An 18,049-nucleotide genomic window follows, 5' to 3' on the forward strand; every position below is an offset into this window, starting at 1 on the left:
CTTGGAGAAACTTCCATGAAACAGGGATAGCACTATTTTGCTATCCTCTGTCAATCACGGTATGCCATATGTGATAACTTTTCCACGTGGCAGTCTATGATTGGTTAGAGATAACAAAACAGTGTTATCCTCGTTTCATACAAGTTTTTTCTGCCTCACTTGAGGCCCAAACTCCTTTATGTCCCTTCTTGAAAATGGTGTAGTAAAAATTTATGTGGATGCTTCTCTGAAATTAGAGCACCACAAGGCATGTATTGGAGTGGTATTATGTGATACTATAGGTGTTTTTGCTGCGGGCCTTGCTTGCTCTATTGCTGCAGATTCCACCATTGAAGTGGAGACTGGCTATTTTGGAAGGCTGTAACTTTGATGTCTAGCAGGGGCACACCAGAGTAGTCATTGAATCTGATTCCAAGGAGGCCATGTCTTGTCTTAATTGTTCAATACCGCAGGGCAAGTGGCAGCTCTATCCAAGTTTATGCAATATCAGAAATTCCTGCTCTAACTTTCGGGAATGTAATTGTTCATTGGTCCCTAGGACTGCAAATTGGCAGCGGATCACTTAACCAAGTTAGCATTGTCGAGGATGAGCCCCTCTATTTGGGTCAACCGACCCCATCCTCCTTGATTGGGATCTTGGACAAGGATCGTAGCACTTGAGGAATGCTAGGTGTGTTGGTGTAGGTGGCTCGATACAAGTCATGTTGTGTAAATTCTACATCAGTACAATCTACTGTTCAAATATAGGTAGTCCACTCCTAATTGCACCGAGACCTTTTAAGTTAAAATCCCACTTATAGGTCAATTCTACCTAACCCAACCCAAGGATTGTCAGGTTGTTAAGGTGGGGACAATATCGGTGCATGGTTTGAACTGATAGTGGACTCCTATTGGGCCCGCTAGATGAGCTTTCGACGTCCTTTGCCCATCTGTGGCAGCGTCCGTTTCTTTTCATTTATCTGCCGTTTGTAGTAACTTGTATCTTGTGTGGTCGTTTTATGTGGTGTATGTTTGCTTGTAGTCCCCTTTTAATCAGACTCCTGCTTCTGTTGTTTGCTATAATAGTTATTGGAAGTAAACGACAACTATTAATACTTCATTGGAAACCAAATTTAAACCAACAACTCATTACTCAAAGCCACCATAACTTTAACGCTTGTGTAATTTATATTTGTTATTTTCTGTTTGGTTGGTAGGAAAGTACATGAAAGGAAAATAAATTATTGGAAAGTGGACTTTTAACAGTGAAAGCCACCATAATTTTAACGCTTGTTATTTTCTGGTGCTCATATAGAGCAGATCACATTTCAGCTAGGTTCAAAGCTCTTTCACTTTGTTTAATGGAGAAGAAAAATAGGCAGGTTTTTTGCTCAGTGTGTGGCCATTGAGAACAATCAATTGCTCAAGCTCAGATTGTAACATTTTATTTTATTTTCATTTTATTTGATGCATTCATTCAGGAAAAGAAAAAAGACAAACAGAAATTGATGGTAACGAAGGAGAGAGTGGCGGTGGTGATCAAGCATGGAAGGTGGCAGTCGGAATGCCTTTGATGGGGTTGGCCACAGGGTGAGGAGCATCATACTTGCTGAAGAGCTTGTAGGATGAAATGAGAGAAATGAGTGCATAGCAAGCCACCACCACAAATGTAATGGCGACAGAAGCTGTGGCTTTGTGACAGAATCCCCCAAAAGACCCACAAGCTGCGCTCCATGTCACGGCTGAATTGCCCTTGTATGCCAAGTACAGCATCTCCATTGACACAGCTCCAGCACCCAGAATTAGGTACGTCAGCACCTAAACAAAAAAAGAAAAAAAAAGACATTCTATCTTTATCAACAACAAAAAAGGAAAGAGAAATCATTTTTTATCCATGTTTTTTTTGCCTGTTTGACCACTTTAGTCTCGTAGTTTCAATTTTGTCAATTTTGATCCATGTAGTTTTAATACCCTCGCAATTTAAGGACACATTACAATTTTTTGTCCAAAATACCCCCACGTCAGCCACGTAGTTATTGGTCACATAATTGGATGTGTCCGAGTTGCGAGAATATCAAACTACAGGGGTCAAATTGTTAGAATTGAAACCATATGAACAAAAGTGGAAAATCCGACAAACAACGAGAACCAAAAGTGACTTATGGCCAAAATAGTAATAAAAAAATTTGAAATTGGAATTCAAGGAATTAATTACATGATCTAGGAAGAAGAAAGTCCAGGCTTGGGACATGGTGGGGGAACGAGGCTTGGCTGCAATGATAGCGGTGAGAAGGGAGTATCCGGCACAAATGCCGTTGGCATTCACCAAGTACCTGCATTGCACGCATCATCCATATATACTATCTATACGATTAATTATTAAATTACACACTCAACAGATTTTTCCTAAAATTGTAATTATGCTCTAATTTACATTAAATATGAGGGAGTTGTTACTGACACTCAAAAATAATTATCATGCATTCTTCTTTTTGGCCTTTTTTTTTAATAAATAGATAAAGAACAAGCGTATGATAATTTTTTTGAAGTGTGGCAGAACTCGGTAATTCTTAAAAATAAAACAAAATAAGGTTATGCAATTTTTTAAACTTAAAAACAGAATTTGAGTCCAAAACAAAGAAAACATGTTTGGTAGTCCTATTTTTAAAAACTCAAACTCAAGAACAAATAAAAAACACCCCAATTATTATAAAATAAAATTAAAAAATCTGTTTTTTCAGTTTTTTTTTTCTAACATCCCACAAGTTCTCAAATTTTTAATATTTGAAAACAGTTTTCAAATTGCATACCATACAAGTTTTGAATCTTAAAAATAGATTTAGGAACTCCTTGTTTTTAAGAAAAATCAAAGTTTTTGAATTCCCTATTTGAATAGGATACCAAACGCACCCTAAAATTCTCCTACTTTTTTCTCTTCTCCCACTACAATCTTGGTAACTTATTCTTTTCTTAAAAAAAAAAAAAAAACATGTCACATGAATATCATGTGTGTGAAATTTCTAGCAGTAATAATAAAATAGTATGGGGGAGTATATATGGGTTTTTGGTATTAAAAAAAATTGCACATATTTGTTATTCCATGATGTGTATATATGTATATGTCTTGGCTTAGTCATATGGAGTACTAAAATCTAAATCCAGTATAATCTTCAGTTTAGAATCACTTTCATTCTACTAACTATTCGGCCGATCATCTGTAACTTTGTCACAGTGTGGACTTAAAGCTTTACAAATTTTGAGATTTTTGTAACCACAACCCTTGTGATGAAATGGAAAGCATGAAGATATAATAACAAACCTGAAAGCTCCGACGTGGGAGTAGGAAATAGAGCCAAAGTCATTGGTCTGGGAGTCATGAAGCATCACCACAAGAGCCGCCACACAAGGACCAATTGGCAGCAGACGCAGCAAAGTCTCAGCTGTGCGGAAACTGCTACTGCTACTGCTGCTGCTGCTGCTGCTTCCGTCTTCGTCTCTCGGCCCCATCCCTATGACCTCCATTGAACTGCCTGCAGCTGCTACAGAACTTCCAAATTTCTCTTTCTTTTCTGCCATATTCATCTTCAGTTTGTTGCTTTGCTTTCCCCTTTCTGGAGCTTGAGGTTCTAAATATGATCTTCTACCGGAACCAGCTAGCTACTTAATAATGGAAACTTTAGTTAAGGAGGTGGGTGAGGAGCATTCAATGTCATTAAGGCACACCACGCATTCCCATGTTATAAGTTTCTCTTACATATACCCACAAAATTTACATATACACACACATCCCAATTATAGGGATGATTTTGGCTCTAAATCTCATCTCGCACCCTTCCCTATTACTTTAGCAATACAAAGAGTAAATAGAATAAATTAACTGGTGAAAATTTAGGCCAAGAAATCTAACTTCTTCTGCTCAAGGTCGGCCTTGAGATTTCGAGAGTCATGTGCGAAACTTAAATTGAGGCCATCATATGATTTAACATGAAAATACTATTTTTTTTATATGACATAATGCAACAAAACAATAATTTTTTATAACTAAAATTCATCATCATGAGCACAACAATCTTCCAAGAAAACTTGTATAATCTAGTGGTATGGTGTGGGGTCTGAGGTTAAAAGCTCACTGTATAATTTTATGGAGAAATTTTGATAAATTCAAAAAAAGAAGTAAAAAAGATATCATTGGAGCACAGTATGACAACAATGAAGTTCAGTGTGCAACAAAACAATTCCACCAGTGCCACAATTGTTTAACAATGTGCATGTCCTCACATATATATCATATAGAGTGAATCAATACTGAATTAAAACTTGAGTCTGAATAACAAATATAATCAATACTGCAAGGAACTACCGTAACAAAATTAAATAGAAAAAATATATAAATTTAAGGAATCGCTAGAAACAAGTTTGGTTGAATTCTGATGATCGTGCGACGAGTTCTAGTTGAACTGAGTTAACTGAGAAACAATCCTGATTAAAATTTGTTACAACCAGGATTGAATATCAGCGGGAAATCAATAGACATAAAACTAACTAACTAATTCATTAATTGGTTTGTTTTTAATATTGTATGATATGATTGGGACATTCCAACTAACGTATGATTTGGGTTTGGGGGGGTTGTTGGGGGGGTTCAGGAACAGTGCTTTCATTCCAAAAGGGAGTAGCCAAGAAGCCAAACCCAAAAAAAAAAATACGAAGCAAAAATCAAGGAAGTCCAAGCCACATGGGGGACAACAAAACCAAAATGCAATACAATTGACAAACTAGGAGGGGAAGAAGAAAGCCACAGCAGCACTAGTATCCACTGCGTCCATAGGCCTCCTAGACGGCGCCAGACTAAACATTTGTTGGAGGACACAGAAGGCCATCCTTATTCAAGATGAACGTGAGAGAGGATGGAGGCCTAAAGGCCCAAACTTCGTTGCAATTCCTCGACTTAGTTAAAAATAGACAGAATGTGAGAGCACAACAAAATATATGAGTGGAATTTTATTCACTCTTGTGATTTATCTATCCTAACTGAAGCCTTCTAATTCTCAGCTTTTCTCTTCTATGGACGTGTTCCTCCTCCAAGGTATGCGAGTGCCATTTTATAGGCATTTAGTATGTGGCAGATCTGTGAAAAATGCAAGGGCTTTTCACATGTAAGCTCATAAATAGGGTTCAAAATATGAAAGTCTTAGGAAAAACACCCATTTGACTTTTGAAATCGGCTAAATACACCATACAACCCTTGAAACACAAAAAAATTACAACAATGCTATCAATTGTTTTTCTTTTAAAAAATCATAATGCAAAGATACTAATGATATTTCACACATTATTCAAATTTAAAAAAAATTACATCTAGCCCATTTTGAGTTTTTCTTTCTTCAATTTATAGATTTTAGGGTTTATATATAAATGCAATACGAGAAATGAGTTTTATTATAAATTTATCAAAAGGCAATTAGATGAAAGGAAAGTCCAAGCCTTCCTTACTTCAGTCTCTAAATCTCCTACATTAGTCTTCATCTTGTATTCAATAGCCTCTAAATTTGGTGTTGTGGGGCATCAATATTTAAAACCAATAATGCTACAGGCACAAACTTATATACCAACTTAATGATACCAATTGACGTGACATCTGGCGTGGCAATCCATGTCATTTTCCACGTCATAATTTAATTATCCAAGTTTTAACATTTGACCATAAGTTTCAAACTAAACTTTCACATCTAGGTACTAATACTATCGTCAAAATAACCCACCTCTGTCCCACCCAACCTTCAACTTCGGGACCGCTGCTGCAGCCACTCACTCCGGCCAGACCATCATCAGATTAAGAACTCTAAGTAAACAAGGCCTACTCTAATTACTGTGTAACCTTCCCCATGATTGACTCCACATCCATAAAATATGCAGACTTTCAATCAAAGTAAACAAGAGAGATCTCATGGAATGTTGTTTGTGTGGGGTTCTTTCCCCTTGGTTCATAAAAAACGAAAAAAGAAGGGATCTCATGAAATACTCTGCCAAGAAAATCTTTAAATTCTCCTCTAAGATTGTTAGGACCCAATCCCATTTGGGCCTAATACTCTTTCCAGCATACTTACTATCACATTAGAGCATCCACAATCATGCTCTCTATTTTTTGGTTAAATTTTAGCTAAAAACATATAAAAGTTATTTTAAGAGCTCTCTATAAAATTTAAACTTCAATCATGCTCTCTAGTTTAGAGAGTTATAAATGCTATAACTCTTTTTTTATTGGTCCATCTTTATTAAAAAATAAAATAAAAAATAGTTAACATTAAATAAAAGTTTGAAATAGTTATTAAATAAAAGCAGTATTAAATTATTGGGAGCCACTAAAGATCATGCTCGCTATCTCTCTCCTCAGATTATAGGTAAGTCCAAGCCTTCCTTTCTCTCTCCTCAGATTTAGGAGGATCTCTAGGAGCTCATAAATCTGAGCAGTATTAAATTTATTTTTTATAAAAAAATCTTACCTATGTGTGAATCCCTAAAAATTTCTTACCATCAATCGACTAAGCTTCACAAATACAAAGTGCAAAAATATAAATAATTAAGTTTTATTTATATATTAGTTGTAAACACAAGAATAATAGAATTGAGTTAACATATTGCTCCATTCTTGAAAGAGAATACAAATAAAATTGAGAAAATAATATTTCCCTAATGTGTCGTAGTTGATGGTGAGCCATACAGGCTTTTCTTTTTTTCTTATACAAAAACCTTTTGTCAAAGGCAGCAAATAATTTCACCCAAAAAAAAAAAGGCTGCAGAGAAAAATAAAGACACCAGACCTTGCAAACAAAAAAACAAAAACAAAAAAAAAAAAAAAAAAAGACAAAAAATAAAAATCGAGGCAACTTCAAAATCATGAAAATTCCAAGGGCACAATTCCACCATGTTACCAGCATCATACCAAAGGAATCAAAAGTTTATATGCATCCATCAATGATTATAGTCGGTGCAAACGGTCAATTAATGAAGGCAGTGTGTTCGCTTCCTTGAACCTAACCGAGTTCAATTCCCCTTCCCTTGTCAAAATAAATATGATTGGCATATGTGAATGCTATTTACACAATAAGTGAAGGGATATAATAAAATCCTTACAATTGGAGGTCTGAAATTCTTGAGATAAGATCAAGTGGCAAAAAGTTCAATTATCACAAACCCTAAGTTCCACAGATTTCTTTAGCTTCGTAATGTGGCGGTTTTTCTTCCACTCTGCAACAGCGACACTTATCACGACAACTATCACGACAACAAAGAGGAACCTCTGGATGGGGCTAAACAACTCCCAAGCCACAGCTTGCTCGGACCTTTAATGGCTCGAGCTGAGCTGGCCTCGTCGGCATTGATGAGCCAACCATCGAGGAAGACCCATGTCGGCTCGTCAGAATACAATGTCCTTAAATATTTTTTTAAACTTATTTGTAGTTAGATTATGGATCACTTAGAATTCATTCTGCAAACACTCCATTTTGTTCACTGGGTACAACGCACATTGACTTGCACCACGCTTCCCCCTTTCCCAAATCATATGGTTATTAAGGTATATAATGCATTTGAGAAAGTGAGAACCAAGATGGAAAAGAGATGCATTACAAGAAATCATGCGTAAGTGTCAACCTTAATATAGCCTCCATTTTTCTCTCCTCCAAACCAAATCGGTTACGAAGTTAGTAAAAAACAACTCAATTAGCTGGAAAACCACTTACATCATCCTCAAAGTTCTAGGAATAGCTTTCAAAGCCTACAAGTAGTTCCTAAGACATTTCTTCAGACCCTGCATCTGTACGAGAACAAGGAACAAAAAGTTCATGATCGGTTACGAACCACAAGAATAAGTAATCCAATGCGGGAATTATCATAATTCATAAAGATAAAACCATCATCATCCCAGATGCATGAGAAAATGACAGAAAAGACTGCATCAATTCAACAAAGACAGGGAAAGGATTACTTACAATAACAAATAAAGGATTTAAATATATAGAACTTAATCTTTCAGGATAGTTTAGAGAAGCATTAGCAAGACCCTACAAAGAAGAAGTTATCCAAGAGTAATCATAGTTGCAGACTTACTATAGCTCTTTCAACAACTAGATATCAGGGTAACTGCCTCAGGGTCCCTTCAATACCATTAGTTTTTCTTTTGCCACAGTAATCGGATTTTTTTGTAATAAAAGATTAAGTTCCACAAAATCAATAATAATGCTGCACAACATCAGCATGCAATAAACTATTTTATTTAGAAGTAATCAAGTACATAAAGAAAAGCAAAAGTATCCTCACAAGTCACAACACATAACAACATTGAAAGGGCATCCCCTTCTTTTGGATCAAGGATCACGCTCAGAGTAGACTTCCACTCTTCTCTGATTACTACAGCTCCAATGAGGTAAGTTGGCAGAGAACCAGTTGCCAACTGCTGAAATCAGAATGCAGCTCAATCAACCATCAAGCAAACTTTAATCCATTGCATATTCAAAAAACCATATTTTTTTCACAAGAAATCTTCTGGGTAAAAAAAGACCAGCTGGTCTTTTGCAACAGAACTGTCATCTTTTAATGGCTTTGTAGCATATTTGCAATTATAAGAACAAGAAACCTCTTATTGCCAAAAAAAAGAACAAGATACCCAATCTCAATAACATGTAGCCTTTAAATACACCATTATGTAAATAAATAGTACAAGAAACAACTCAAATAATCAGGGAGAGAGAGAGGGGGAAGGGGACATGCATTACAAACCAAATGGATGGGAATATAGATAACCCACAATTCTTGAGCCTTATCAGACATCACCTGCTTTAGTACCAATCAACCTATCATTAAGAGCAGTTAATTTACTTTCAAACTGCTTAAAAACAGTTACCTGGAAAGACAACAAGAGCTAATGGAGCACCACCCTGCAACAGAAGTATTAGTTTTAACAAATTCATTAAATATTTTAGCAACCCTTTTGCTGGAGCTAGAATAACTGATATTCAGAGGATTGGTACTAGAAATCTGTAAGTCAATGAAATTCGACCTATGGAACATTGGGTCAAACCCCTGTTCCAGACAGTGATTTGAAAACAATTAAAAGATGAGCTTCTAAATCTTGGTTCAAAGATATGTAGTGTTAAACAGCTTTATCAGAAGTCTAGCATATGAATGCCAACAAGAATAATCTCAAGCAAATACAATGTTTAGAGGCATAAGCAGCAAAGTTAGGGAGTATCAGTTACCCATTGAGTTGAGACAGCGGTTATCATTTGTATCTGCAAACCGAAGCATCTTCTACTTGCCACTTTTGCAAAATTACAGCACATACCACACTTTCCCAATCTCTCACTAATGTAAGCTATTATGTTCACCTTTTCTTTCTTTTTCTAATACGCTATCATGTTCAGTTTGTAACCTAAAAAATCTTAAGTTTCAGTACCACAAAGAAAAAATCATTATCATAATCATAGTTTATCAGTTTCAGGATCCAATATGAGGCATGTTAGTTTAAGTTATTTGAACTTTGGCAAGAACACAGTCTAAGCATGTATGATAATTGATATAATTAACCATCACATTTCACTCTACTTAAGCAACACTTGTCTACATTGACAACTAGATAAGAAAATAACAATAAACAGCAGATGGAGAAACAAATATGTAAAATGACTTTATGATTTAAACTATATCAACTACAACTACCAAAATTCATCATAGTTTTTGGTGTTCCCAACTTGAACAGGGTCAGGTCCAAGTAAAAATTCAAACAACATTGATCATAAGGCCTATTTGTTGTTGTACTCGAAGCTGGGCAAGGGAGGGGCATCGAAACTCTCCAAAATCTTTGTCTCGCTTCCGCTACTCTTAGCCTCAGGCTCCTTGCTCTTCCCGAACCACCCTCCAAGCCACCCTCCCGAACTAGCCTCAGCCCCGCTGCTGCTCACCGACGTTGCTGGCTCCGAGCCCGGCTGACCCGGAGCACGGCCCATAGGAGGAAGCCCAGGCAAACCGGTCACGCTCGCCGGCTCTTCAATCACAATAGGCATCTGCTGCTGCTGGCTCATGAACTTATTAAGCATGATCCCAGCTCCTTCGATCAGAGCCAGGAGGACCCCACCGAAGGCAGCCGATCGAGCCGAGGCGCCGAGGCCCTGTCGCATCTGGAGGAAGCCACCGGTGGCGGCGCCGGCGATGATAGAGTTCCAGGGGTCCTCCTTCTGGCGGACATAGACCATGGTGCAGTCGAAGGCGGAGAAGAGGCCACCCCAGACGGCGAAGCTACCACCCACTCGCGGCGCGTTCATACGCACGGCTTGCGAGCCGCCGATGAGCCGAGTGCCAGTGGGGGGAGTTGTAGACGCCCTTGAGGAAGTGGAAGGCGGAGCCGCCGACAGCCCCCATGCCGAAGGCCCCGCCGATGTCGTCGAGGATGCGGTCGGGGCACGGTTCTCGAGAGGTTTCTGGAGTTCCCATGGTTTGTGTGATGGGCGAGAGGGTTTTTCGCTGCTTTGAGGTTTAGTTGAAGAGTCGAGAGAGAGAGAGAGATCGAATTAAGAGGAGGACCTTGCTTTTGTTTGCTTCTTCTGATTCTTCTAGGTTTTAGTTTGGGATGTTTTACGGAAATATCCCTCGTGAAATATCACGGGTTAATTCGGGTCGGGTTTCTTTGTTGCGGGTGCATTTGTTCAGTGGCTGTGTAACTAAATCAATCTGATTTTTTGATATTGAAAAAAAAGTCCCAGTAACTGGCCACAAGGAGTAGCCGGTCACATGCTTCATTACTTCCTCTTTGCTCAGATGATCAATGGCCAATTTCTTAAGGATGGTTTCATTTATATTGTCGATTTGCCTAAAAATCATTTGGGTTTTAGCATTTATATTTCGAATTCATTTTGGCTTCATATAGAACTTGCAATAGCGTTGGGTCTGAAGAGTCGATTTTCTAGTGGGTGATGTTGAGTCTCTGATCAGAATCCAACACCTTGTGGCTTCATTGAGATTGCAAGGAAGTGGGAAACCAAAGACAGTTTTATAGTCATGTGACGATGACAGTACATCCGCCATTCCGATACTACGACGATGAGATAATGCGTCTGTAAACTGGTGTGACAATGGAGGGTTTGGTTGTTGAATTACTTAATAAAATATATTGAAAACCCTAAAATAAAATAAAATTTAACTAAATTGAAATAGATGATGTGACACGTGATTTACAACAAAATGTGTTTTATATTAATTTTAATACCGTTAATTCTTGAAAAACTGCTCAATTATCAATTGCTATATCATAATAACTATCTTTTCTTCTAGTGGTGAGAGAAAAAAAGTTTGATTTTGCCAAAATATGAATATGGTTTGAATACATTAGGTTAATTGTATTTTTCTCCATAAGGAGATATATAAGAGTTTATAAAGGTGCTTTACAAGAAAATAGATACAATAATTAATAAGAAGAATATCTCCTAATTATACAAGGATGTGTCAATTATATAAAACAATGAAGTAAATCACCTAATTAACTTAGGAAATAAATCTTCTTGATTTAGTAGGTTAACTCACGTCAACACTTCTCCTCAAGTTGGTGCATACACGTTACCAATGCCCAACTTGGAAAGTGAGTTCTAAAACACTCGTCCACAAATAGTTTTTGTCAAGATACCTGCTAATTGGTCTTCTAATTTTACAAAAGGTAGGCAAATGATCTTGTTCTGAAATTTTTCTTTGATGAAATGTCTATCCATCTCTACATGTTTTGTTTGATCATGTTGAATTGGATTATGAGCTATATCGATCGATGACTCGTTATCATAATGTAACTGCATTGGCTTCTCTGGTTTAAAACTCAATTCTGTCAAGAGTCCTCTGATCCACAATAATTTACAAACGCCTTGAGTCATACTTCGATACTCTGCTTTTGCACTAGACCGAGCAATCTACATTTTGTTTTTCACTTTGCAAAGTGACTAGGTTACTTCCAACGAAGGTGAAGTAACCCGATGTAATGCTTCTATTTGTAATGGAACCAGCCCAATCAACATCTATATATCCAACAACTTAAAGATTTCCATTCTTTGAGAACATTAATCATTTTGCAAGGGTTGACTTTAAGTATCTTAAGATCTGATCAATTGCATTCCTATGAGAAACACTGGGTGAATGCATGAACTGACTAACCATACTCATAACATATGCAATATATGGTCTTGTGTGTGCCAAATATATCAACCTTCTAACAAGGCATTGATATTGTTTCTTATTGGTTGGCAAACGATCCATGTCTTCGCATAACTTGTGATTCATCTTAATGGGTGTGTCAGCAGGCTTACATCCTAGCATTCCTGTCTCAGTGAGTAGATCCATCACATACTTCATTTGAGACAAAACAATACTAGTTTTTGACTTTGCTACTTCAATTATGAGGAAGTATTTTAGAGTACCTAAATCCTTCATCTCAAATTCATGAGATAAATACTTTTGTAGCTTCTGTTTCTCTCATGTGTCGTTCCCAGTTACGACCATGTCATCCACAAAAACAATTAATACAGTGATTTTTCCTCCATTATGTTTCAAGAACAGGGTGTGCCCTGAATTACTTTGAGTGTATCTAAAATTCTTCATGGACTTAGTAAATCTTCCAAACCATGGCATGAGAGATTTTTTTAACCCATATAATGACTTTCTTAGCTTGCAAACTTGATTTTTCTTGTCATGTGCTAAATTATATCTTGGTGGTAAATCCATGTATAACTCTTCTTCCAAGTCTCCATGTAAGAAGACATTTTTAACATCAAATTGATGTAGTAGCCAATCTTGATTTGCTGCTACAGACAGTAGAATTTTGATAGTGTTGATCTTGGCTGTTAAGGCAAAGGTTTCCTGGTAGTCCACCCTATACCTCTGTGTATACCCCTTCGCCACCAATCTGGCCTTATATATTTCAATGGATCCATCTGCTTTAAGTTTCATAGTCTAGGTCCAACTGCATCCCATCATCCTTTTTTCATGAGGTAATGGGACGAGCTCCCATGTGGCATTCTTTTGGAGAGCTCTCATTTCTTCATTATTAACTTCTTTCCATTTTGAGTCTTCTAGAGTTTCATTCACACTATTTGGGATATATATATCAATAAGATGTACATGTAACTTTGATAATCTGCTTAGAAATATATAATTATTGATGAGGTATTTTCCTTTGGCTTTAAGATCTACTTCATATTGTACTCAAGGTTTACCACTGTTCTTCCTTTCTGGAAGTTGGTAGATAGGGGTATTTGTATCCTGTATACTTTCTGAAATCAAATCATCATGATATATTTCATAAGTGTTATCATTTGGGGAGATGTTACGAATGACATCCTCGTGAGCGATTGATATAGTTTTAGAGTGAAGACGGGTTGAAGCGGGCAAAATCTCATAAAAAGATCAACTGTCTCCTCGTGATTTTGGAAACAAGGAGGCGAACGGTTGCGTGGTCTTGGCGATCGGTCGTTTTGTGACACAAACGCAGGGTGTGAAAAATTTGAGAGAGGCGACCGATTATTTTGGGAGGACGACCTGTTGTTTGGAGGGAGAGAATCCTCCTGTGCATGGGTAAAGGGAGGCAACTGGTCGCTTTGATGCTGAGTCTCTTTCCTTGTGAAAAAATTCAGAAAAGTCAGGGTGTTTGGCTCTATATTCTCCTCCTATGCTTTTAAAAAATATATGTCGTGTTCCCGGAATACTATATCCATGGAGGTATATATCTTATGACTTAGAGGGTGATAACATCGGTAACCTTTATGATAAGGGCATAGCCAATGAAAACATACTTTTCTGCGAGGGGATCCAATTTGTTTAGTCGGTGATCATATAAGTGTATGAATACAACATAGCCGAAAATTCGTGGTTCAAGGTTTGGAGTGTGAGGTATTTGGATATGGTGGTGAAGTGTTTGAAGAGGAGTTTGGAAATTCAAGATACTTGAAGGGAATCCTATTGATAAGGTAAGCTGTAGAGAAGACGGCCTTGCCTTAAAACAATCGAGGCATGTTGGCACCAAATAGAGAGGCACGAAGGACTTCCAGTAAATGTCGGTCCTTTCGCTCATTCACCCCATTTTGTTGGGGAGTATATGGACACGAGCGTTGATCTATGATGCCATGATCCTGTAAGAATTTGTTGAGGTCATGATTAAGAAATTCTATGCCATTGTCAGAATGGAGAACCACAATTTGGGCATGAAATTAAGCCGCCAACATTTTATGGAACTGTTAAAACGTTAAACTGACTTCTCCTTTGGTTTTGAGAAGGAAACCACAGGTCATTTGGGTGCAGTCAATAATGAAAATGACAAACCATAGAGCTCCAGCCAGAGTAGCGATTTGAGCAGACCCCCAAACATTATAATGAATAAGGGAGAATGGAACCAAACTTTTTTTTTTTTGGTACTTAATGTAACGGAACACGATGACCTTAGTCAATTCACACGTATCACACTAGAAGCTAAAAGCATCAAAACTGGAAAATAATGATGAACACAACTTCTTCGGATAACCAAATGAGACATACCCAAGATGTTTATGCCATAACCAAACTTTGTTTCTCTGCCTCTCAAAACTAGCTCTACTTGTTGTGAAAGCTTGACCAACCTTGGTCTTACTATTCGGTGCCCAAGTAGTAGAGTTTGCCTCGCTTCATACCACAACCAATCATATTCCCGGTGATGATGTCTTGAAAAACACAATAATTTGGCCAAAATTTTACAGTACACCCCAAAGTAGTATTAAGTTGTGCAACAGACAAGTTATGGTCCAATGATGGAACAACCAATACAAAATCAAGATTAATGAAGTTAGAGAGATATAGAGAGCCTTCCCCAACCACAAGGGCAGGAGTACCATTAGCATTAGACATAACCGATTATGTGGATGGTTTGTGAGTAATAAGTTGGCCAGGACCAAATGTCATGTGATTTGTAGCACTCGAGTCAATAATACATGTGTGCTTTGGAGAGGACGTATGGAAAGAAGAACCATGGGTGGTGACTATAGAAGCATGAGCCGTGTAACTTGTTCAAAAGGATTGACTGCATGCTTCTGTGACTCTGCAAAGAGGGAGAGAACCGTAAGGGGGCCTGACATTCAGAGGAATGAAGATTTGATATAGTGTGTGTTTGTGATTAAGGAATTGATTTGAGAATTTGAGAATTTCAGGAATTTGATTTGAGGAATTTGATATTAGGAATTTTGATTTGAGAGAGTTTGAGTATAGAGGATTTGATTTGAGATGTAAGAAATCTGATTTAGGGTTAGGTTTTGAATTTGAGGATATGATTTGAGGGCTTAGAGATGACCTAGGATCAGCGCTCAAATACCATGCTAAAATATGAATATTTGAATACTTTAGGTTAATTGTATTCTTCCCCATAAGGAGGTATATATAGGAGTTTACAAGGGCACTTTACAAGGAAATAGATACAACAATTAATTAGGAGAATATATCCTAATTATACAATGAAAAAATGACAGATGTCTTTCATACATAATATGAAACAAGGAAGTAAATCACTTAATCCATAGTTTATTTGAACTTGGATAAAATTTAATGATCTACATAAATGAAGAGCTTGATTCAAACAATAATCTAGATTCGTTAACTCACGTCAATAGATTTATCCTAACAATATACCCCTTGCTACTAAATTTCTTTTGTTTTCCTCTCTAATTCTTCAGGGCCTGGTGTTATTATTGAAAAGGAAAAATGCTTATAAGATAGTCTTTGCTAAAAATATCGAATATCGGTTATCGAATAGTACAACAATTAAGGATAAGTGTTCAACTATATCTAAATCTCTACGTAAGGACTAAATTTATTTTGGGGTATATATAGGAGTTTACGTGAGCGTGAGTGCTTTACAAGGAAATATATACAGTAATTAATTAGAATAGTATCTCCTAATTATACAATGAATTGTCAACTATATAGAATAGGAAAGTAAATCCCTTAATTAATCAAGGAAATAAATCTCATTGATTAATTAGGAGACTCACGTCAACATTCCTCCTCAAGTTGGTGCATATATGTCACCAATGCCCAACTTGGTAAGCGAGTCATGAAATACTCTTCCACAAACAACTTTTGTTAAGACCACTGCCAGTTGATCTTCTGATTTTACTAATGGTAGGCGGATGATCTTATTCTCAAATTTTTCTTTGATGAAATGTCTGTCCACTTCAACATGTTTGATTCGATCATGTTGAACTGGATTATGGGCAATATTGATAGCTGACTTGTTGTCACAATGCAACTCCATTGGCTTTTCTGGCTTGAAGCCCAATTCTATCAAGAGTCTTCCGATCCACAATACTTCACGAACTCCGTGAGCCATTCCTCGATACTCTGCTTCTACACTAGACTGAGAAACCACATTTTATTTTTTACTCCGCTAAGTGACTAGGTTACCTCCCACAAATGTAAAGTAACCAAAAGTAAAGCATCTATCTGTAATGGAACCGCCCAATCAGCATCTGTATATCCAACAACTTCAAGATCTCCATTTTTTAAGAACATTAATCCTTTCCCAAGGGCTGACTTTAAGTATCTTAAGATCCAATCAACTGCATTCTTATAAGAAACACTGGGTGAATGCATAAACTGACTAACCACACTCACAACGTTTGCAATATCTGGTCTTGTGTATGCTAGGTATATCAACTTTCCAATAAGGCGTTGGTATTGTTCCTTATTGGTTGGTTCCTGTCCATGTCTTCACACAACTTGTGATTTATCTCAATGGGTGTATCAACAGGCTTACATCCAAGCATTCCAGTTTCAGTGAATAGATCTATTACATACTTCATTTGAGATAGAAATATACCAGTTTTTGACCTTGCTACTTCGATTACGAGAAAGTACTTCAGATCACCTAAATCTTTCATCTCAAATTCTGAGACAAATACTTTTGCAACTGTTTGCCCGTTTTGCGTTTACTCCTGTGATGGAAGGGCAAAGTTGAGAACCATAAACTTCGACAAGTCAGCTTTCTCTGGCGTTAAAAATTTATGAACTTAGTTTGAGTAGATAACTTGCGCCTAAGTTAAAACAAACGATTGTAATTTGGGGTGAGAATATCTCCCAAGTAAGTTCTTTTCTTGCCTCAGACGGGTGAGGACTTTAACAATTTATCATATTGGTTGATGGAATTTAAAGCACATCAAAACTGCAATGTACATCAAGAAATTCAAGTGAGCTGTTGAGTTGTTTGTTTGTGTCTTGGCTCAATGAAAGTCATTTTGAGTTTTGTTTTGATTGATTTTTGGTTTTTGAGTGTCTCTACCAATTTATTGTTTCTTCTCTGGAGTAGGGTGATTGTGTTTTTTTATTGGGCGGCAAAGATATTTTCCCCCTTTTCCTCTTCTTCTTCGGGCTCTCGATAGGTGATCACTTCCTTTTTGATTGCCCTTGTGATATTTTACCCGTGATGGTTAGTTTGATTCTTTTACAATCCCTCTCTGAGATTGTAACTTGCTTATCTATTTGGGAGAATTACCTTCTCTGTAAAGACAGAAAAAATCTCTGAATATACATATATAAGGATTTAATCTTTTCTTCTTGATGTCACGAACCCTTCAATCACTTCTTCTATGTTGCCATTCTGACCTTTTTATCCCAAGAAGTTGCTATTGCTGACTTTTCATCCTGACTTCGCCATTGCTGACTTTTTATCCCAGAGGTTGCCATGTGGGATTGTTCCTCTTCTGACTCCTCTTCCTATTATGTTGGGCTGTGAGGCCCAAATCACCTTGTTTTGTTCGATGGCCTTGGGTGGATGTGTCAAATTCTCTTCTATGTCGTTTCCAGTTACGATTATGTCATCTACATAAACAATCAATGCAATAAGTTTTCCTTTATCATGCATCAAGAATAGGGTGTGATCTGAATTACTATGTATATGTCCAAAATTCTTCATAGATTTAGTAAATCAAACCATGCCCTTAGAGATTGCTTGAACCCATATAATGACTTTTTTAGCTTGCAAATTTAATTATTCTTGTCAGGAGTTGAATTACATCATGGG

At 37.1% G+C, this 18,049-nt stretch overlaps 2 protein-coding genes across 2 annotated transcripts; both read right to left on the reverse strand.

The window, feature by feature from the left end:
* Positions 1 to 1,398: 1,398 nt before the first annotated feature.
* LOC103336681 (CASP-like protein 2A1) lies at positions 1,399 to 3,623 on the reverse strand. The gene is made up of 3 exons (XM_008239771.3): positions 3,299 to 3,623; positions 2,195 to 2,312; positions 1,399 to 1,797 (listed from the first exon to the last, which is right to left on the reverse strand). Exons 1-3 carry the CDS (start codon positions 3,559 to 3,561, stop codon positions 1,519 to 1,521), a joined length of 660 nt encoding a protein of 219 aa, XP_008237993.2. The 5' UTR covers positions 3,562 to 3,623; the 3' UTR covers positions 1,399 to 1,518.
* Positions 3,624 to 9,542: 5,919 nt separating this feature from the next.
* On the reverse strand, positions 9,543 to 10,573 carry LOC103336682 (mitochondrial import inner membrane translocase subunit TIM17-2-like). The gene is given in 2 exon segments (XM_008239772.2): positions 9,543 to 10,340; positions 10,342 to 10,573. Coding segments are annotated over 2 exon segments (687 nt in total). The 5' UTR covers positions 10,468 to 10,573; the 3' UTR covers positions 9,543 to 9,779.
* Positions 10,574 to 18,049: the final 7,476 nt, after the last annotated feature.

Source organism: Prunus mume, linkage group LG7, assembly GCF_029339155.1.
Source record: "Prunus mume cultivar Tortuosa linkage group LG7, ASM2933915v1, whole genome shotgun sequence".
Taxonomy (NCBI): domain Eukaryota; kingdom Viridiplantae; phylum Streptophyta; class Magnoliopsida; order Rosales; family Rosaceae; genus Prunus; species Prunus mume.

Coding starts and splice junctions, on each gene's coding strand:
- LOC103336681 (XM_008239771.3), bottom strand. CDS start 3,561: ATGAATATGGCAGAAAAGAAAGAGAAATTTGGAAGTTCTGTAGCAGCT. Junction 2,313..3,298: donor TCCCACGTCGGAGCTTTCAG/GTTTGTTATTAT, acceptor CGTGCAATGCAG/GTACTTGGTGAATGCCAACG. Junction 1,798..2,194: donor CTTTCTTCTTCCTAGATCAT/GTAATTAATTCC, acceptor TTTTTTGTTTAG/GTGCTGACGTACCTAATTCT.